Genomic DNA, 22,445 nt, shown 5'->3' on the forward strand with positions numbered 1-22,445 from the left:
TTGTAAAATTGCAATTTACAACAAAAAGACTTGGGGGGAATGGGCAAATCTTAGGCGTGCTAAGTGCATGGCAAATATTTAGAGAGGCTTTCGTAAGCAATTTAAATATTGTTAGGGGAAGTGGCTCCTCATCTCTGGAGCGTCCCGAGGCGAAGAAGGAAATGCATCCCGTCAGACGGTAAACAGCCTACTCCAGGCGACAGGAGTGCGCTCTGGCTGCTGGCGGGCAGAGGCCGGGGCCCAGCGGCTCGCCCTGCCGCCTTCCCTTCGCCTTCTTTGATGAGGTGGCCTCACGTTTTGGGTCCTCTGGGCTCTGGGGACCCGGACGCAGCGCCAGCCCACTTCTCTGGGATCCCAGCGCCGGGCACGGAGCCGGCTCGCTGCCTGGGGTCGCCACGCTCAGGCCCCGGTTACGGGGTGCTCACCTGTTAAAGGTGCGGCTGTGTGTTAATTTTAAAAGTTGCAGTCTGCAGTACACGATGACACCACTAGCATTTTGATGAAGGGTTTTATACATGAAAAAATTTCATTATCTGGGTTCGCAGAGAACTCCCCGACTGGGTTGGCCACCTGACCTGCAGCTGTGGCCCAGTGTGGGCCGAGGACCCGGGCATGGCTGCTGCCCTGCGCTGTTTCTTCTGCTGTGGGAGCAGCGCGTGGGGCTCTGGACTCCGGGGAGGTGCAGACCCTTCAAGACAGACGCAGGGGTATCGCAGGGCTTTGCTGGTCTTGGATCTCAGGAGAGCGCTGAGTGGCTGAGTTGCAGTTCAGGGATGGGGCCTGGGCTGGCCTCTACAATTTCAGGTGTATTTTTTCAGGTGCAGCCTAGCTGTGGGTAGAGAAGGCAGGGAATACCCCCACTTCCCACCCCCGCCCCCCCCCCCCCCCCACAGGGTATTCCCCAGTTGTTGTCCTTGTCTGCCTGGATTGTAGGTGAGGCTGTCCGGCGAGTGAAGGGTCACCGCGGCTTCTCTGATCACCCAGTGAAGGGAGGTGTTTGTAAACACACTTGCATTACGCTGTGGTCATTCAGCTCCTGGGATGGGGAGGCCAGGGGGCTGCAGAGCCCCTTGCTGGGGAGGTTGTGCTGGACGGGCCAGCCAGAGGGTAAGGATGGGACAGCCCAGCTCCTAGGGGGCAGGCGGCTGTCTCAGGTCCCTCTGGGAGGGGAGCTGGGTCCTGACCCATGGGCTACCCATTAGTGGGAGCTGCCTCGCCAGGTGAAGCCTGCCTGAGAAGCCCTCTAGTGGGGACAAGTGGGACTGCACCCCGTGCCCCCTGCTCTGGTCTTGTCCCCTTGTACCCCAAGCTCAGGATGGACTCTGCCCTCGAGGGAGGGGGGGGCGCAGGCGGCCTTTCTTGTGGGCTCCAAGCACAGCTGCACGAGCCGAGGCGAATGCTGCTGTGTCCAGTGCCAGGCTGTGACCGCAAGCAGAGGTGACCACCGCGCTGTGTAGAGAACCAGGTGGACCCTGCAGGCTGAGCTGGCCCGGCATGGTGGGTGCTGGGGTTCTTCCCCACTTGGACAGAGCAAACCTCCCTCCTGGGGTGCTGGCCGGGGCCACCCCTCTGGCCCCGTGCACTGCCATCTTTGTGTTCCTGAGTGCCCTCCACTCAACAATGGGATTTTGATAATTCTCCACCTTTTTTTTTTTTTTGTAGTTGCGGAATCATAAAATATTTTAATTTCAAGGTTAGCAATTTTCTCCTGCATACTTAATTTATAATTAGCTGGTTTATAAACCTGTTCTGCGAATATAATTTTACTGTTGCCAAATGTTCTTCATGAATAATTAAGGACAAATCCCTATTTATCAAATTATTAATATACCTAATAGCCTTGTTTTCATAAACAATGCATCGGCCCTGGATGTACAGGGAGCCTTCTCAGAGGGATCCTGTGTTGGGTTCCCACCGCGGCCGGGCCCCACTCCCGCGTCTGCACAGAGGGAGGCTTGTGCTGGCTGACGTCATGCCCAGGCCTTCTTCCCTGCACAAAAGCGCAGGTATCAGTAGCCGGACGAACACAATGGCCATTCACCGCGGGACCAGCCCTGCGGCCTGGTGAACAATGTTGCTGTTTGTTTCGGCAGCTCCCAGAGCACTGGAGAAGGAAACCTAACAGATGAAACCTCCCTTTCCGCCTTCGAAGATCTCTGTAAATCCTGCTCCGGCCGGCACAGCACCTCCTCCAGAGCCCCACGGCAACTCTCAGCTGCGGGTTTGGCCGCCGGGGGCCTCCAGTCAGCGGGCCCAGGCCACGTGAGGCTCAGGTCCCAAGGGTGGAGGGAGCACCCGGGCGGAGGACAAGGCCTCCTCCATGCCTCCATCCCCGCTCCCGTGCTCCCTGAGAGTCCACGCCCGAAGAGGAAGTCCCCGCTCACGCCCGCGGGTAGCTTGACCGACGGGAATAACAAGCAGACTGCAATGCTAACTCGGAACCACTCATGGAAAACCGAACTCGGGGGTGCCTCGGCCGAGAGCTTCCTGGGCCTGGGCGCAAGGCTTCCCCGCCGGCCAACTTAGGAGTGGTCCTGGGCGGGCGGGGCCTGCGGCCTGCCCGTCACGCGTGTGTGCACATGTGTGTGTGCGCCGGGCTGCAGTCCACACCCTGGGCGGAGGCGGGGCCGGCGCCTCTCTTCCCGGGGCTGGCATGGATGAGCCCCCTTGCCATGCGTGTGATTCATTCCAGAGCAGTTTTAGTCCTCATAAAATATTCATTTTGGTTGTGCAGGGCCCTGTAATTGCCATCCCTCACCCTGAATTATTTATACCTCGCACAGACTGACAAAGCTTTGCCACGCGGCCCTGGATGAATCAGAAACACGGATCTTTGCTGCCAGCAGCATTATAGTTCCACAAAATATGGCACCGACGTCATCGCGGGCCGCCTCATCTCTGAACCCAGCCTTTCTTGATTTGACATTTTCTTTGCTCTGCCATCGTCTCCGGCAGGCGGAAAGGTTGCCTCTCCACTGCAGGCAGCACCTTGCTCGCTGGCGCTGGCGTGGCTGTGCTTGAGAGAACTTAATGCATCTTTATTGCCCTCACTTTCTTACGCTCGGTGAGAAGACAGCGCCCGGGCTCACTTTAGGGCCATATATTATACATTAGCGGTAAAATGATGCAAATAGTCCTGAATACTCTTCAAACACATAGAGGAGATCAAGCCGCTTGTCACAGAAACGGAAAATACAAGCTGACGTGCCAAGTGGGGCCCCGTGGCCGGCACCCCCGCTGGGGGCCGAGGCAGGCCGGGGCCGAGGGTCTCAGGTGGGGCCGGCGCCTTGTATGGGCTTCTTTGTGGGCCCGGGGAGCCGGGCGCTCCCCTCTCAGCATCCTAAATGCATCCATTCACCGCCTGCGCTCGCCCCGCGTCTCCGTGCTGCAGCCAGGCCCTGGCTGGCATTTCCTTGTGTTTCTGCATTCCAGCGTCCGGCCAGACTCCTCCTTCCTAGGGCGCTCCCGTGCCTGCACGCAGGGGGGCCCGGTGCCCCCTGTGTCCCGCTGGCTCTCACCCTGCTCCCCTGCGCCCCAGCCGGCAGGACGGGGACGGAGGGGCTGTAGGACGCGTGTGCTGGCCTGCACCGGGGCTGCTGGGGTGATGCCCTCAGCCCTCCCCATCGCCCCGCTAGACCCAGAGGGGGACCCCGCCGGCTCCGAGCGCCGTGACAGTGAGGACCTGCAGAGGCTCCCGTGCAAAACCCCATGCACCCCCCGGGTTGCAGGACAGAGAATCTGTGAGATATTCCAGCACGGAGCTGCGTGGTGGCTCCACTGCGATTTTTAACACCTTGGTCCCTCCCCGAGCCACAGAGAGGGATTAATTTATGGCTCCTGGCTCATCAACAAAGGGAGGTGAGGAGAGAGGGCTTGGTGCCGTCCCGAGTAATGGATGACCTGTACACACATATCTCTTGTCTGTGTTGACACGCAGGGGTAATGAAGTTAAGACTTTGCACACATGTGCCCCCTCATTAAGCTGCATTACCTGCATTAAAACTAATAATTGCCACTCAGAGCTGTGCTCCCATTAATCATTTATAATGTTTTAATAAGTTTTTAATCAGGACCTAAAAGGCAGGAGAGCTGGCACAGGCAGGTTGGACACTGGTGTCCCCCGTGCGTGCACAGGCTTGATTTAAAATGTGATATTTTTTATTAATAATTCAGTCTGTGAAGATGATAGTTCTTAATTAAGCAAGTGAGCGTGGATTGGGGGGGAGGGTGCAGGGAGGCAGGGAGAGAGGAACAAGATCCTTCCTACTCGGAGATGAGAAACAAACAAACAAACAAACAAAAAGAATCGGAACACAGCGACCGGACCTGGCGTTTGTTTTGAGATTGAGCGTGGCTGGGGGCGTGCGCCCCTTCCCTTCGGCCCCTAACAAGGCACACACCGGCGGTGGGAGAGGTGTGAGACCCGAAGTTGGGATAAGCACAGACACTTAATCTCCGCACAACCTGTGAATGTCTCCCTGGAGCTGGCAGCGAGTCGGGGGTGCATCTGATGTGAGCCAAGCGATGCTGGCATTTTTCTTCAATAAGGAGCTTCGTGATCAGAGCTGGCAAATAGAGCGCTGTCCAGAGGGAGCGGGAAGCTGTTTTAATGAGGCCGCAGCGAAAGACAAAATACAGACTGATTGACAGGGCGAGTGATGTGCCGGGGAAGTAATGTCAGTGCCGCGTTGCCCATTAGAAATGGGGGACAGGTAGAGCAGGCGGAAGAAAGATCGGCACTTGAAACGGGAGCCCTGGTGTAAATACAGCGCGCCTCGCGTTCCCTGTGTGTAGTGCAGTTGACTTCTTTTACACAGATAACCTTATCAAAACTATCATGGAATAGCAGCAGCAGGTCCGGAAAATACTAACTAGAATGCTTGACAGGCGGGCGGGCAGGGAGACCGACGCAGCGTGGAACTCTGGGATGCCTTCGCTTCGCGAGTGTCGGCCTGGGTTTTACTTATCTGAACGCATTAAAAAAACCACCTGGAAAAGTTGAGCTCGAGTCATACAAATTTCTCCTAACGGGATCTGTTGTGGGGCGGATATTGAACTGGCCAGCAAAGCCATTAAATCCCATCAGATCTCTTTGGCATCATTTTAATGAGAATCATCGCCCGAGAACAGGATCATGGTATCTATAAGTGCCCCTTGACAGCCGCTGCTGAAATTGCGATGAAAAGGAAAACCATTATAGCAGGAAATTTAGAGATAAGGTTCTTTGGAGGGACGGCGGTGGGGCTGAGCGTGGCTCCAGACCGTGAAGGGTTAATTTTCTAAACCTAATAATGTTCGATAGTGAGGTATTTGTCAGGAGATAAAGAAGTGATAGAATCTGGGAAGTGGGTCCCTTGGCGATTGTAGTACAAATATTGTTAATGCGGTGTGGTTACCACGGCGAGGGGAAGTAAAATAGCTCCAGTCCACCAGAGACGGGGGCCGCTGTTCGGAGCAAGGCTCCCCGCACAAAGGCCAGTCGTCGTTGAACTGCAAGTCAGGCCGGGGATGTTTCCGGATCCGAGCATGTCCGCAGTCACACGTGGCCTCCCTCCGCCTCCAGCCGGGGCCCAGCGCACCTGGCCGCAGCTGTCAGAGGCCCCGTCCGTGATGACGCCACCAGAGGCCCACGGCTTGGAATGTACGAGAATGGAGTGAGTCTGGTGTTAAAGCAATTTGTCATGGCGTACTTGAAGAATAAATCAGACTAATGGAGCAGAATTTTGCCTCCCGTATGGCATCCGAGAACGTGAGCCCGGCGATCGCTAATGGCAGGAGGGCGAGAGGGAGAGAGAGGCCCGACATTAAGGCCCTCGCATTTTGGAAATCCAATACGTATTGACCTGTGTGTATCTTGGTGCACAGATCTGATGTCAGCAGAGTGTAGTCTTGTGTGGGAACCGCTCATTACAGGGCTTGGGAGGGAAGCACATTGTCTCCAAGACGCCCGGCCCGATCGGCTGGAATTGCTCAGGAATCAATACTGATGACCAGGCGCGCGCACAGCACAGCTGCGGCCACTGCTTTCAGGGGCGGCCCGGTAATTAGCAGGACCTCGAGGAAAAGCACTCCGCGGCCACTCTCTTACCAGGCGGGGAGAAGTCTCTCCGAGACTGTCTTTCCATCTGAGGCTCAGCGGTTTGGTTTCAGGGCCACTGTGGGCTCGCGCACTCCTCGGGCGTCCTGGTCCGGTCCTTTCTTGGTTTGGGGAAGTGGAATCGACAGATGTGCGGAGAACCCCTGGGTGGCGTTGGGGACCCTGGCGAGGGTGTGCGCGGTCACCATCACCCCCATCTGGTTCCAGTAGTGCTCTTCACCCCGGTGTGGGGGGAGCCCGTGTCCCCCCGCCCCGCCCCCAGGCCCGGGTAGCCCCCACTGATTGGCGTCTTCTGAAGCTGTGTTTTCGGCACCTGGGCTGTTATGTGTTCAGACAGGGACAGCTGGAAACAGGCGGGGCCTTGATTTGGACTCCCCAGGAGCTGCCCCCCATGCTGTCCTCACCCCGTGATTACACGAGGATGCCCTGGGCGTGCTGATGGGTGGCGTGGGTGCCAGCTCACTGCTTCTTACCTGCCTGCCCGGAGACCGAAGAGGGAGCCCCCGCCCACCCCTGTGAGGGTCCCCAGTGTTTCTCCTCCTGAGCCTGGATTTCCCACATCCGCCGGAAGAGAAGGCCCTGTGTGCTGTCAGCTGGGCCGGCAGGGGGTCTGCTGGAAGGCCGAGCCCCTTGCTTGGAGGATGGCCGCACTGCCACACCGCCGGGTGCCACGGAGCCACGCCTCCCAGCACGGCCCAGATTTTGAGCCCCGGCCAAACCCAGCCGTGGAACAGTCCAAAACTTTACAACAAAAACAAGCAAGCAAGCAAGCAAGCGGTTCCAGCCACTTGCAAAAGGCGAGCGGTGAGCTGGCTCCTCTGTGGGATCAGCAGGGTGCGCCCGCGAAGCTGGCTGCGCGTCTGTGGGGAGCTGTCCCTCTCTCTGACCAGAGGGGGAGCAATCATTATTGCGTGATTAGTGACTTCGCTTAGGTAACAGCAGCGGCGGCAGGCGAGGCGGCGGGGCTGCGCTGTATTAATTACCCCACACTTGCTGGCAGGAGAATTTCATCAGTGAGTTGGCCGCTCCTAAGTTGTGGCTCTTGACGAAAGTGGCGAAATTCCGCGAGGCCTGGAGACAGGCGGGAAGGGTGGCAGGTGAAACGCATCCCATCAGCTTTTCTCTGACAAACCAGATTCATTCCTTATGTAATTGATAACGGCCTTGGCCAATTATTCCACACATTACAATACACAGAGGCCCCCTTCACAGGTTTTGCAGGGCTGTAATTAGCTATGCTAATATCCCCTTTATTGGCCCTAATATTGCTCACCACCTTTTGCCATCCCGGAGCTCACGGGAGCCCCATGGCCTGTCAGGACCGCTGATTATTGAGAAGGATAGCTTTAATCAAACATAATTGCAGTTAATTTTTCTCTGCTGCTCTCTGCTGCCAGCGTCTAATACCACGGACTCCTTGATATTCCATTAAATTACAATTAAACAGCCTCCTTTGTTTCTGATTGTCCTGAGCAACACCGCAAAGTTCTACAGCCGTGGAAGGCAGGGCTGTGTGGTCCTAATTGCCTGCTGGCTCGCAGAGGGCCAATTTACACAATACCCATGTAGAATTTAAACAGTTCATAATGTAATGGATATTACACAGGAGCCTAACACTACAATTAAAATGATTTTCATCAGATAGAGAAGCTCTGGTTAATCAGCTTCATAAAAGTAAATATAAATGAACTAATTCATAGCTTAAACACACAGAAGTGGAGAGACTTGGAGATTAGTCACCGAGGTGAGGGCTTGCCCCAGACCGGGCTCCCATGGACATGGTCGGGCCCACCGTCCGCTTGGGCCCTGTGTGAAGGGTCCCCCTTCCGCCCCGGCTGGCGCGAGCCTGGACCAATGGGACCATGACCCAGAAGCCACCGAGTGCAAGCTTGTAACTTGCTTGCTTGAGCATGGTGTGGCGGGGCGGAGGTGGGGAGGTGCGCAGCTCAGGTGGGAGCCCTTGCAAGAACCCTCTGGGTGGGCGTCTTCCCATCACTCCCAGCCCCGCGTGTCCGACTGCGCCACCGGCCGGCTTCATGGGGACCTCAGGAGTCGGGCTGATGGCTCTCGGGAGCCCCTGCACCGTGTCCTGTCCCCATTTCCAGAGTCCCGAGAGGCACACCTGTCCCACGTCTGCTGGCTCCCGAGAACTTTCTGGGACTCTACAGGCTGTGTCCGTGTGGAATCTGCCCGGGCAGCCGTGCCTGATGGTAGCAGTTTGTCTTTTGCCGCTGTCTTCCCCTTCGCCTGGGAGAAACAAGTAAATAAAGCCCATATTTCAAGCTTGATTTACTCTGGTACCTACTGTGGAAGCTGATGACTCTTTAGGGAAATAAAGCCGGGGTCAGGGAATTAGTGCGCATAATGGTCATTTTGATGACGGCCCGACAGATGCACGGGGCCGCACACTGTACACAATTAGGCATAATGTACTAACGACAGGTTAGACTTTTTATCGCCGCCTTGCCATCGAGCAGCAAAGCCGCGTTTAGCTGGTAATAAAGAGTTTACCGGCGCCAAAGCCAAAGATTTTCTGACACAGGAGAGATTTTTCCTTTCATAACAAGAGTATTCAATCCTTTGTGCACCAGGACTCTGCAGGTGAGGTGTGCAAAGTGGCTGTCAGATATTTCTTAGGGAAAAGCCAATTAAAGGCTAATTGAGTCAGGGATGAGCACTAACATCGGACTTCGCACGTGCCACTTCCCGGCCGCTCACGCCTGCCCGCACGCTGAGAGCGTGCTCCACGCCCGGCACTTCCTGGTTGGAGCAGGCGTGAGCTGCGTGCGTGGTCATGTGCCGTGTCGGCAGTCACGCGCTGGCTGTGCTGTTCGCCTCCTGCAGGCTGCACTGGATCCCTGCGTCAGATGCGACCAGCGCCCGCCCTGGAGCAGCTTCCCCTCCGCACCCCCTGCTCTGCCACGGCTTCCGCTCCGGCTGTCCCCGCTCCCTGACTGCGACTTGCTCTCGGTCCGTCCCTGCGGAGGTCCCGCCGGCTGGGTGTGGGTCAGCGGAGGACCCCTCTGCTGTGGGGTCGGGCCCTGAGTGCTCTGTCTCGAGGCGTGGGCACCACAGGTCTTCTCCAAAGGCTCCACGGCCTTCTGGATGCTGAGTAGAAGCAGGGACCGTGTGTTGCCACATCTAAAATCAGAAGTGCAGCGTGTGCATGTGTGTGCACACTCATGCCCATGTGTGTGAGTGTGCCTGTGTGCATCTGTGTCCACGTGCATATGGCGTACACGCATGTGTGTTATATGTGAGTCTGTGTATTGTACATGTGCATGTATATGCAGCCATGTGTGTGTGTAGTATGTGTCCATGTATGTATATGTGCATCTGTATTTGTGTAACATGGTTGTATGTGTGCCATTTGTGTTGATGTGCATATGTGTGTGTGGTGTGTATATGCATGTTTCTCCGTGTATATGTGTTGTATGGGTGTGGATTGTGTATGCATTCCCGTGTGCATGTTGCACATGTATGTTGTATATATGCGAACATATGTCTAGTGTGTGTGTGCTATGTGTGTGTTATGTGCTGTATGTGTACAACCTTGTGTATATGCCTATGTTGTATGTGTACATGTGTGTCAGGCATATGCTGCATGCATGTGTGCATATGTGTCAATGTGTTATATGTGTTGTGCATGTTGATGTGTATGTATTTTGCGTATGTATGTGTTGTGTGTATATGTGTATGTATATTATATGTATATGTGCTATGTGTCGTATGAGTGTGCATGTCTGTTGTATGTATATGTATGTGTTATGTGTTGTATGCATAGGGGCATATGTATATGTTGTACGTATATGTGTGCATGTTGTCTGGGTATACATGTGTTGTAGGCATGTATATCTGTTATGTGTGCTGTATGGGTATGTTGCTTGTGTGTATACATGATACACATGTGTGCTGTATGTATACCGGTGCCTGCTGCAGAGGGATCCCACAGATGCTCAGGTGTGTACCGGGGCCTGGCAGGGTTCTGAGCTGACGGCGGTGCCCGCAGGCCCAGCTCGCCGGCACAGAGGCCGCCCTCAGCCCTGTGTGCTCTCCAGGAGGTGGAAGGGTGAACTGGGGAGACGTCGGGGTCTGACGGACCCTCCGTGGCCGCCCCGGGAAGGCCGTGCGGACGCTGTGTGCTTCGTACGTGCAGGGGGCGGCTGCGGGCGCTGATGCGGGCGTAATTGCGCTGCGTGGCTGCCCCTGGTGTGCGGGCCTAATTGCCTGACAGGACGATAACTTTGTGGCGCCCTCACCTTGTTAGGCCCTTCCTGATGCAGTTCGAGGGCAGGCGGCCGCAGGTGTGCCTCATTTACCTCGCTGCGGAACGTGTGGGGTTTAATTGCACGGTGGCTGTTAGGAAAAATCGGTGGGTGGAATAGCAAGAGCCTTCCCGGAGCTGGCGGCAGATGGTGGGAAGAGTGCGGTGCGCTGAGCGCGCAGGTGAGGCAGCTCATCAGAGATGCAAATTCTGCCTGGAAAGAGTGAGGCCACGGGGGGTAAGGAGCTGTAATTAAGTGGCCACTGCTCTCCTACCCCAGCAACTGGGTGTTCGCTGCCAGGGTGGGCGGGGAGTGCCGTCAGAGCGGCAGACCCTCCTCCTGTCTGCTGGGTGTTGTGACCGCCAGCTGGGAGCCTTGGGCATAAGACTGCGTTCAGGGAAACCACGTGAAAAGCCACAAAGAATTCGTAGTGGCTGAGTGCGACAGTCGGTCTTGTGGGCTCCGGACAGTGGCTGTGTTGGCCTGGAGACCCCGCCTCCAGCTCATGGTGGGTGTGGCCTTGCGTGTGCAGGTGGAGGCGGAGCAGGGCCCAGGTGCCCTGGTTCTTCTGGTGGGTGGTGTCCAGCCAGGCATTGGTCACTGAGCTGGCAGCATGAGGCTGCTTCCCTCCCAGGGCACAGCCTGGCCCTCGTGTTTGACCCCACCCCTCTGCTCCAGGGTGGAGCAGTGGCTGCTGACCACGCCGAGCTGTTGATTGGTCCCTTAAAAGCACAGATGTTAGTGTAGCCCTTACAGCAATTCCCCCAAATCCTTTCTCCTCTCCAGAGTCGTAGCCTAGTGTCACTGAAGTCTGTCTTTAAGAGTGTGTTTGCTCAGGGAGTTGGGGTTGCCAGATAAAATACAGCTGAAGGCTGCGTCTCAGATCAACCCTGTTTTCTTTTTCTGGTGTAGGCATGCTTAGGGACATGCCCCCACTAGGCCGTCTGCGTTTTTATTGGCTGAAGTTGGCAGTCCATCTGGGGTGGACCCTTCCCCAGTGGCTATTGGTCAGTCACGCCAGGATCCAGGCACCGAACGGCCAATCTGGAAGTCACAGTTCTTCCCCCTGAAGCTGGGCAATTAGATGTGAGTCCCTGCTCCTCCGGGCACAGAGCTTTCTCGCCGGCCCATGGGCCAGGCTGCACACCCTCCGTCCTCTCTCAGCACCGCCCCCTGCAGGGCAGTGTAGAGGAGCTCCCGCTATGTCACAGGCCAAAGTGTCGTCGTGAAAGGTTTGTGTCTCGTGTCTGGTAACCCTAACGGATCTGCATTCTCTTTTGTGTTTTTGTAGATTCTTTCTAAAGTTTTTCCTCAAGTGCAATCAGAACTGTCTGAAGAATGCAGGCAACCCTCGAGACATGCGGCGATTCCAGGTACACAGCTCCTTAGAGCACGGACGCGGTGGGGCGGTCCCGACTGCTCACGCGCCACTCGGAGCCTTTGCCGTTACCCAAAGTAACTGCTAGTTCTCCAAGGGCTCGGGGGCAAACCGGAGTCGGTTTGTAGGATAAAAGAAGTAAATAAAATGCTTTGCAAAATGATCTGGTGTCTTCAGTGTGCCAGACGTCCAGAGCCAGGCATGGCCACGGCAGACTGTGCTGCGTCCTGGAGACCGTCGAGCTGAGCTCTTCCTCCTGGGGCCGGGCCACTGGTCGATCTTCAGTGCAGAGAGAACCTTTTTTTTTAAAGATTTATTTATTTGAAAGAGTTAAACACAGAAGGAGAGGCAGAGAGAGAGGTCTTCCATCTGCTGGGTCACTCCCCAATTGGCCGCAACGGCAGGAGCTGCGCTGATCTGAAGCCAGGAGCCAGGAGCTTCCCCTGGGTCTCCCATGTGGGTGCAGGGGCCCAAGCACTTGAGCCATCTTCTGCTGCTTTCCCAGGCCATAGAAGAGAGCTGGATCGAAAGTGGAGCAGCCGGGACTCGAACCGGCACCCATATGGGATGCTGGCACTGCAGGTGGCGGCCTTACCTGCTATGCCAGAGCGCCGGCCCCCGCAGGGAGAAGCTTAAGGCAACCTTGGTGTCCTCCAGATCCGGGGCCTCCTCGTGGCCTCAGCACAAACGTTTGCAAGTTCCCGAACGTCCCCCCGCCTCAGCGTCCTTTCTCTGAGGCTCGGGTGTTCCCACGTCCCTGAGTCCATGCCTGGCCGCTGGTCCATTCCCGGACCCAGACTAACTCCTGCTTCTGCTTGGCTTCAGAGGCTTCCGTCCGAGGGGGTTGGGCCCGGGGATGAATGATGAGAGGAGTCATCTTTTCCTCGCCTTTGTGAATGAGTAGGATCTCTGCACACGGGATGTGTGCAGGACTTTGCTGGTTTTCTGAGTGTGCAAATGCAGCCCTCCACCGGAACCTGGGGTGCCCGAGTCTCTCGTGCAAGGTGTGCAGTGTCTGCAGCAGCCTGCACACGTGCTTACGCTTCAGCTGCTCTCTGGGTGACTCCCTGGACCTAGCTGGACGCAGGGGCTGTGAACAGGGCTGAGCTGTGTTTGCGGAACAATGACATAGGCAGAGCCTGCACGTCCAGACAGCGTTTCTGCCTTCAAAGACTTTTGATCTGCAGTGGTCGAATGGCAAGCGTGGAGCCGGGGACTCAGATGGTTGGCCGGACTCTGGGCTGGGACACAAACCCAACGCTGGTGCGCACCAACCAGAGAAAACCTGCGTGGCTAGTGGGTCGCAGGAACTACCTGGTGATTCTTGTTTGGGATTCACACTACTTTTCCACCCAAACAGCTCAAAGTGCTTCCCCGAGATTTAACCCAGGCTCCAGTCCTTTAGAGTAACGTGAGTGACATCTGCCTCTGGGCCCAGCCAGCCAATCAGAAGGCAAGCCGTTGGGGCTCGCCCACTCTCGTGCTGTGCAGCTAGGGTAGTGTTCCTCGCCAACCGCTGGGCCTGCTTCCATTTTTCATGCGCGAGGCTTCCCGGGGCACTGGGGATATTGATCCATCGCAGCATAGCGGACGTCACATGGGGCTGAGTGGCCGCAGCCTCTTTGTCTCACCAGTGACCGAATGTGCAGCATCCGTCACAAGTGATCCCACGGTGGCCACAGAGTCCACAGTTGCCAGGAGGACTTCCCTGGTCTCTTGAGCCAATGCCCCTGCCTCTCAGAAGGTTTAACCGGACTTGGGAGGGTGTCAGGGGGCACACGCTGTTTTCCATGGTCTCCCGGCCTCCGTGCCCTGCCCGGGGGTGCACTGTAGGCCGGCCCAGGCGAGAAGCACACCCGGTGCGTCTGCTTCCTCTGCCAAGCCGCGCTGCGCTCCCCTGGCGGCTGACCTATTTATAGATGACAGAGCAAAGGCAGTGTCTTTGTTTTTATTTTTATCTTGTCGCGTTTCTTCAACATACCCTGGTCTAGGAACTTAACAAGCGTCCAGTCTCTGCGTCTGCGTCAGGCTTGAGTGATGTGTCCAGAGGGTTCCTTCGGTCCCCAGGGTGGGAGGGCACCCAGGTGGACAGAGCAGTCCCTGGATCCTCCAGCGGGCCCATGAGTGGCGCCACCGCTGCCTCGCACCAGGGCTTCCCAGGCAGGGCTCGGCTAGTGGCAGTCAGAAAAGGGGGCGCCAACCCCAGGACTGGTGCTGCCGGTCTGCCAGGGTTCAGAGGGGCCTGGATGCTGCTGAGGCTCCGCATTGAGCCAGTGCCCATGGGGGAGGCGAGGAAGCCGCCCCGAGAGCTCTGGGAGCCCCCTGCTCTTGGGGAGCCTGGGGTTATAGCCAAGGATCAGTTGTTCACTGTGTCCGTTTACAAGCTTCCTTCAAAGAGTTCATTTATTTTTGGTGCAAAAATTCTGAAATCTGCATGGGAGGGGTCTTCGAGAAGTTCATGGAAAATGTGTTATGAAAAAGCTATGCAGAGGCTTCCAAGATTTTTTTGCACCAATAACACATGTATTTTCACTTTCTATGAACTTTTTGGAGTTCCCTTGTATAAATATGTAGCTTAGGTTTCTTGTTTAAATTTTTTAAAAAATATTTACTTGAAATGCAGAGACAGAGAGAGGGAGGGAAAGATAAAGATCTTCCATCCATTGGTTCACTCTCCAAATGGCTGTAACAGCTGGAACTGGGCTGGTCCAGAGCCAGGAGCTTCTTCTAGGTCTCCTATGTGGATGCAGGGCCCCAAGCACTTGGGCCATCTGCTGCTTTTCCAGGTGTATTAGCAGGGAGCTGGATGGGAAGTGGAGCAGCTGGGACTTGAACCAGTGCCCCTATGGGATGCTGGCACTGCAGGCCACAGTTTAACCCACTGCGCCATAGTGCTGACCACTTTACCTTCTCTTTGAAACCCTTAAAAATACCACATAGATCTATTTGTATCATGAATCACTTCTACTCTGTTGTTATTAGTTAACTTGTTCTGCTGTGAGTAGATGCCGTTTTTCTTGGAGCGCCTCTGCAGACAGTGGACTGGTCCCCGCTGGCCACCCCTGTGTGGGTGCATCTGTTGCTCTCTGATGAGCTCACACTCACCGAGGCCCACTGCAGCCTTGGCTCTGATTCCTTTGGGTGGTCCCCTGCTGGTGGAGTGCCTGTCTTGTTGCCCTTCTCTGGCTGCACAGGGCTCTGTGGGTGGCTCTGACCTGAAGACCTGGCCAAGTCTACGCTAGGGTGCACACTCAGGCCCACGTCCCAGGGATCCTGTTCAGGACCCAGATGCAGCCCGGCTCAGGTCCTTGCGGCCACAACGCCTGTAGAAGTAGTGCCCACGCGGCCCCAGCTCTGTGAGGAGAAATCTCAAGGCAGGGTCTGGTTTGCTGGCTGCTTGTCTCCAGTACCCGGGCAGGTGCACGGGGTCCCCAGGGTGGTCGCTGGGCAGCGTGTTCCTTTCTTTGCTCTCCTCTGGGGCAGCTGAGGTGTCAGAAGCCCCGAGGGCCATCCTCTGAGCCTTCTCTCCGCAAGGTGGGCCCTGCCTGGGCAGCCAGGGCTCTTGCCGGACTTTCGCTGGCTGAGAACATGTCCGCTCTTTGGATTCCACTCGGTCTTTTTACGTACAGAAGCGTTCAGGGCCAGGTGTTCGATGTAACTGTAAGATTGACCTAGGGGTCATCTGCCGAGAACATGGGGCTCGAGGACCAGTCTGATGAACGAAGGTTTGTTGGGCAGCTCTGCGCGGGAGCCCGGTCTGAGTGAACTAATTTAAATTAGATAAACTCTCTGATCAATACGTGGACAGATCCATCAAAACAGCGAGTGGCCAGAGGGCCGTTTCCGGAGCCCGTGGCTAGGCCGTGTCTCTGGATTGAATCACTTGTTGGCATCGCAGGAGAGTGAGGGCCAGGTTTTCAGGCAGGCAGTCTCCATTCAAAACAAAGCGAAACATCCCCCAACCCCTAGTCACCAAGATGGGCGCGGGCGCGGGCAGTGGCGGGGCCCCAGGAACGAGCTGGGCGTCGAATGCGGTTTCACCAAGCCCGGTGGTGGCCACGCTGTTTTCTGGCTCTGTTTAAAATCCGCTTCGTCTCCGCAGGTGGTTGTCTCGACAACAGTCAACGTGGACGGCCACGTGTTGGCCGTGTCCGACAACATGTTTGTGCACAACAACTCCAAACACGGCAGGCGGGCCCGCCGCCTGGACCCGTCAGAAGGTACGGCCCCTTCTTATCTGGAAAATGGTAGGCACATGTTACATGTCTTTTCATTTGCAATGCTTCTTTTTCTTTGCACCATCCTTTATGTTGGCTCATGTGGAATGACCCCGTCTTGGCCACGAGGGCCCGGGGCGGGGCAGGCTGGGGTGGGAGGGGCAGACAGGCCTTCCTCCCGCTAGGTTGAGAAGCCCAGCTCTTGCGTTCTCGTCACCTGCCATAGCCTTCACGTCATGGGTTTGTTTCTAAGCTTTTCTTGCAATTTTGGTTTATTTGGCTTTATTTTGCCCTGTGGGAAGGCCCCATTCAGAGGCGCATCCCCCGAACACCCCGTGCACATTTCCATGGGTGACGATGGCCTGGTCCTGTCTGCTCACGGAAGGCGGCTGTGAGGACGGGTTCCTGTCCCCGGAGTGCCTGCGCGCATGTGTGCAGGGAGAGTGGGGGCAGGGTGGTGGGATGAGCACAGGAACAGCGTAAGTGTCCCTTTAACTCAGCGCTTCTAGGGGATTGACTCCTTGCTTTGCTTGTTATGAGCGGAATTTCTGGTCGAGTGGCAGGCAGGGAGTCGGGAGCACTCAGGGCAGCCATGCGCCAGGCATCCCGCCTGCTGCTTCTGCGGCGCGCCCGGCACTCCACACACCCCCAGTGCTGCACTGCACCCCACACTCCACACCCCCAGTGCTGCGCCCCACACTCCACACCCCCCAGTGCTGCACTGCGCCCCACACTCCACACCCCCAGTGCTGCGCCCCACACTCCACACACCCCCAGTGCTGCACGGCGCCCCACACTCCACACACCCCCAGTGCTGCACTGCACCCCGCACTCCACACACCCCCAGTGCTGCGCCCCACACTCCACACACCCCCAGTGCTGTTCCCCACACTCCACACACCCCCAGTGCTGCGCCCCGCACTCCACACCCCCAGTGCTGCACTGTGCCCCGCACTCCACACCCCCCCAGTGCTGCGCCCTGCACTCCACACACCCCCAGTGCTGCACTGCGCCCCACACTCCACACCCCCAGTGCTGCACTGCGCCCCGCACTCCACACCCCCCAGTGCTGCACTGCGCCCCGCACTCCACACCCCCCCAGTGCTGCACTGCGCCCCGCACTCCACACCCCCCAGTGCTGCACTGCGCCCCACACTCCACACACCCCAGTGCTGCACTGCGCCCCACACCTCACACCCCCCCAGTGCTGCACTGCACCCCACACTCCACACCCCCAGTGCTGCACTGCGCCCCACACTCCACACCCCCAGTGCTGCACTGCGCCCCGCACTCCACACCCCCCAGTGCTGCACTGCGCCCCGCACTCCACACCCCCCAGTGCTGCACTGCGCCACGCACTCCACACACCCCCAGTGCTGTGCCCCACACTCCACACTCCCCCAGTGCTGCGCCCCACACTCCACACCCCCTCAGTGCTGCACTGCGCTCCGCACTCCACACACCCCAGTGCTGCACTGCGCCCCACACTCCACACACCCCAGTGCTGCACCCCACACTCCACACCCCCCCAGTGCTGCACTGCGCCCCACACTCCACACACCCCAGTGCTGCACTGCGCCCCGCACTCCACACACCCCCAGTGCTGCACTGCGCCCCACACTCCACACACCCCCAGTGCTGCACTGCGCCCCACACTCCACACCCCCAGTGCTGCACTGCGCCCCACACTCCACACCCCCAGTGCTGCACTGCGCCCCACACTCCACACCCCCAGTGCTGCACTGCGCCCCGCACTCCACACACCCCCAGTGCTGCACTGCGCCCCGCACTCCACACACCCCCAGTGCTGCACTGCGCCCCGCACTCCACACCCCCAGTGCTGCGCCCCACACTCCACACACCCCCAGTGCTGCACTGCGCCCTGCACTCCACACACCCCCAGTGCTGTGCCCCATACTCCACACACCCCCAGTGCTGCGCCCCGCACTCCACACCCCCCAGTGCTGCACTGCGCCCCACACTCCACACACCCCCAGTGCTGCGCTCCGCACTCCACACCCCCAGTGCTGCGCCCCACACTCCACACACCCCCAGTGCTGCACTGCGCCCTGCACTCCATACCCCCCCAGTGCTGCGCCCCACACTCCACCCCCCCAGTGCTGCACTGCGCCCCACACTCCACACCCCCCAGTGCTGTGCCCCACACTCCACACCCCCAGTGCTGCACTGCGCCCCACACTCCACACCCCCCCAGTGCTGCGCCCCGCACTCCACACCCCCCCCAGTGCTGCTGCGCCCCGCACTCCACCCCCCCAGTGCTGCACTGCACCCCACACTCCACACCCCCCAGTGCTGCGCCCCACACTCCACACACCCCCAGTGCTGCACTGCGCCCCACACTCCACACTCCCCCAGTGCTGCACTGCGCCCCGCACTCCACACCCCCCCAGTGCTGCTGCGCCCCGCACTCCACACACCCCTAGTGCTGCGCCCCGCACTCCACACACCCCTAGTGCCGCGCCCCGCACTCCACACCCCCCCAGTGCCGTGCCCCGCACTCCACACACCCCTAGTGCTGCGCCCCGCACTCCACACCCCCCCAGTGCCGCGCCCCGCACTCCACACCCCCTCAGTGCTGTGCCCCGCACTCCACACCCCCTCTGTGAAGCAGATGGATTTCCTGGATCAAACAAGTCCTAATGAGCACGAGGCTCTGGCCAGTGCGACTTGTTGAGACAGCGTTGTGAGTTTTTTTTTTTTTTCAAGTAAATCGCAAAGCCAGTGGTGCGATTCTGTCCTTGAGAGCTCTCCAGAGCCGCACGCCGGGCAGGGGGACGCACAGGCGGGCAAACGCGTGGCGCCCGGGCGGATGCTCGCAGTGAAATACGACCCAGACAGAAACGCTGGGAGACGGTTTATGAATCTGTTGTGGTCCACAAAAATAAACTAATTTGTTTTTCTACATTAATGATGGAGGTATAAGAGAACAAAAATATAATAATTACAGGTCGCTTTGAGCACCAGTCATTAGCCTCCGTGACGTATTGTTTATCTCCTCCCCGTGCGCTGGAGGTAGGTGTGTGTTCGCCTAGCAACCATCACTAATGAGGTCCACAATTAAGCAGGTTGAATCCCGGGGCCTCAGTCCGCGCCTCCCCAGAGAGCCGAGCTCGGGAGGCGTTAGGTTCAAGGAGGCCTCCCCAGCCCTCTGGTGTAGGGCTGGAGTCTGGGTCCAAAATCCACCTCCTCTAATGAGCTGTTATGATCGGAGCAAAGTACAAGTATTTATTTTTGTAAGTAGCATGAAAAGCATTTGACTGTAAGCAGAAAATGTGGCATTTAGAGAAATAAAGGCCACGAGCGAGTACCTTGGAGATAAATCCTGGCTCATCAAGAGCTGTTTACAGAAGTGGTCTTGCTCAGGGCTTTTCTTTCTTTTTTTTTATGTTTGTTTCTCAATATTTTGTCCACATTTATGCTGTCACTTTCTCGCAAGAGACTGAAGTGCTTGGTCCCGTCCTGCATGGTGGCCGGTCACCTAAGCCTGCAGGTCTCCGGATCTCCCAGGGGAAGGCCTTCTCCCTGCACTTAGCGCCCGGTTCTCTGATGCCCTGGGAAACGTGCCGGGGCCCTCCTGTGTGCTTCGTCACTTCCTGTGCACAGCATCTGCCCTCAGGAAGTTCATCCTGAGGTCTGGCCGGGCCCTTCCCCACGCCGGCTTCCCACCTCGTGCCCGGTCAGGACGCATCCTGGGGTGGGGAGCTGGCTTTGCATCGGTCGGTCGCACATTCTTGAGGGAAAACGTGCCCCATAACCACAGCCCGAGCCTCTGTGCAGCCTCCGCCGCTCACACCTCATTATCCAATCATCTAATATTCACCAGCAGTGTGTACACACTCGCTGATGGTTTCCAAGTAAACTAATTCCCCCTGCTGCTGCCGTGGATGCCTGCCACGGCGTCCTTTGAGCTCACAAAAAGCAAGGCAGATTATTTACAGTATTGAACACAAGTGCGGGGAAAACAACCATTCCACCTTCCAGCACAACACAGGAGAACCCGGCCTTTCATTTTTTTCCTTGTCACTTGTCCCTTTCGTAAACGACTCCAACCCTGTTTAAACCTTGGAGCGCCCTGCCCAGCACCCGGCCTGCAGCACAGAAGCGATTTGCATGCCAAGTGCCGTAATGCGGTTAGGTTTATGCAATAAGGACAACTGAATCCAGGCTGTGGGGCTTTAGCGAGTTACAGGGAACAGATGGCCCTAGGAGAGGTAAAGGTATAATCCTATCAGCTGGAGTATCAGCCAGCCATCTGGACATCCCAAGCGCAATTACAAGACGTTTTAGCAGCAGAACAAAGGAGTCTTCAGGAGGCAAGATTAGGCCTGTTTGAGTGCCTCAATATTGTGAATGCAGAGAAAGGTGACAAACGCTGGGGTGGGACTCAGGAGAGCTTGCTGATTATCGGGAAGCTGCGGGCTAATAGAATACCCGAGATGCTGGGGGGAAACCCCCAAGAAAGGGAGGAAACGGTCCAGGACCCTGGTTCCCGGCTCAGGCCTCGTCTTCACCTGGTGCCCACAGGACGAGCCGCGAGCTGGTCGAGGCCGGCACCCAAGGCGAAAGCACAGTGGAGGGCGTCTGTGATGCTGGGGGGTGGGGGGGTGGGTTGGGGCGGCAGGACCCTTGCAGTTTAAAACCTGCCATCCCAGCCTGCACCACAGGGAGCCTCCCTCGGGCCCTGGCAGCCCTGGGCTCCACGAGGCCGGGCCAGGCCCGAAGCTCACAGACCGGGATCCGTCTTGGAGGCCGTGTCCCACAGTGGGGCCAGGGCAAGAGCCCGGGAGTGCGGGGGGGCTCCCTCTCCCCACCGTGCGCCGGCCCCTCTGCCATCTTCAGCTGCCGTGCCCAGCTCCTGTCATCTGTTGGAGTGCATTGTGCACCGTGTATCATTAGATCTCCAGCGCTGTCTGTGTAATTCATTTTGCTATGGTTCCCACTGAACACATGTTCCCTCTCTGTGTGTGCATTGAAATGTATGCAAATACGGGCAGAAGGAAGATGGCTATCGGCCGCGAGGAGGCCGAGGCGGCCCGTGCTTCCTTCCCACGGAGAAGCACTACGCATTCCGAGGCGATGTGGCTTCCACTGGGCCACAGCTGCGAGATAGCAATCTCTGGTGCACGCACGCACTCCATCCTGGGCTTCTTTTTTTTTTTTTTCTTTTCTCACCTCCAAAGTAAATTTGTTTACTGTAATTTTTTTGGTGAATTATTTGCCATAATTGGCTGTGCTGATGAAGGTCACTCCCTTGGAGGAGACTCGGCAGTCTTTAGAGAGCTGATCCTTTTCAAATGCTCTCCATGCAATTAAGAAAAGCAAATGTCATTCGGAAGCCTCAGAAATGAAAATTTGTATGAACTTATTAGCATGAAGTCAACAGCGCTAGTTAAGGGCAGGTTCCCAGTGTGTGCTCTGGGCCTCTGCTTCGGAGGGGATATGCGTGTGGAATGAGCAAATATAACCCCCGCTCGTCCAACATTAGAGCAAACAAAGGAAGGTGGCTTGTCGGCGGTGTGCTCAACAACAATAGCTAATGGTGATTAGCTCGGCGGGGGCTGCCTGGGCCGTCCCGGCCCGTCCGGGAAGCCGCGGCACGCAGGCTTCCGGAAAACTCCCGCTTATGAAGACGTGCAACCGGACCTGACCCCGAGTCTAAAAAGATGATTTATCTGCAGCCGAGCTATGCGGGGCTCAAATAAGACGAACGACCTAATAAGGCCCCCGATGTCTGCAGCCGCTGGGCCAGGGCTGGGGTGACTGGGTTCAGCCACTTCTTGTCTGTCAAGCTTCCTTCTTTACTGCTTGTTAGATGGGCACCAAGGACGAACCCCGAAATGGGAAGGGTGTCCCTTGGGCCTGGGCCTGCATTCCTCTCTCTCGGGTTCATCTTCACCCCTGTCCCACGAACCCGGGAGAAAGAAGGGACGACACCCGGGGGTGCCCCAGACTTGCCGCAGGGGCTTCTCCTCCCAGTCGAGGACGGAGGCTGGGCCTCCTTCCATCTGGAGTGTCCCCATGTCCAGCCAATAGCAAGGAGGGCTGGCATTCTACAGGTGCTCTTTTGTGTGCCAAAGAGAATGGTCCTGGCCCTCCTGAAAGCCACAGTCAGCCGAGGGCCCTGAGCTGAGCGCAGGGCTCTGCCCAAACGCGGTGCCTTCGCCCTGCAGGTTGGCCAGCGAGCATGCCGCCCGTGTGTCCCAGGGCCACCTCCTCTTCACGGGACTCGGCCACGGAGGGAGATCGGAAAGGTCGCCTGCACCGTGTCCGGGACAGGCTGACCAGAGGCAGGACAGAGCTGGCCTCTGCCAGCCCTGTAGCCTTCAGCCCGGCCCAGCCTCCCTGCTCCAGGCTGCTGGGAGCACCATGCCGGGCCTCGCGCCGCCCGTCTCCTGGGCTGCACCCTCCTCCTGCTCCTGCGTCCCCCAGCAGGGCTGCCCGCGTGGCCGGCTGCAGCAGCACTGTTG

General features: G+C 57.5%; 1 protein-coding gene across 10 annotated transcripts in view; it reads left to right on the plus strand.

The window, feature by feature from the left end:
• Nucleotides 1-22,445, plus strand: part of EBF3 (EBF transcription factor 3) — a 130,263-nt gene that overhangs the window by 73,388 nt on the left and 34,430 nt on the right. For 6 of the 10 annotated variants that reach the window (XM_062214475.1, XM_062214478.1, XM_062214476.1 and 3 more), the window contains exons 7-8: nucleotides 11,654-11,735; nucleotides 15,843-15,987. In XM_062214475.1, the coding sequence (XP_062070459.1) occupies nucleotides 11,654-11,735; nucleotides 15,843-15,987 (227 nt within the window). The remainder of the gene's footprint in view (nucleotides 1-11,653; nucleotides 11,736-15,842; nucleotides 15,988-22,445) is intronic. The other 4 variants (XM_062214477.1, XM_062214481.1, XM_062214482.1 and 1 more) reach the window with 1 other exon arrangement.

The sequence above is a fragment of the Lepus europaeus genome, chromosome 17 (assembly GCF_033115175.1).
Source record: "Lepus europaeus isolate LE1 chromosome 17, mLepTim1.pri, whole genome shotgun sequence".
In the NCBI taxonomy this organism is placed as follows: domain Eukaryota; kingdom Metazoa; phylum Chordata; class Mammalia; order Lagomorpha; family Leporidae; genus Lepus; species Lepus europaeus.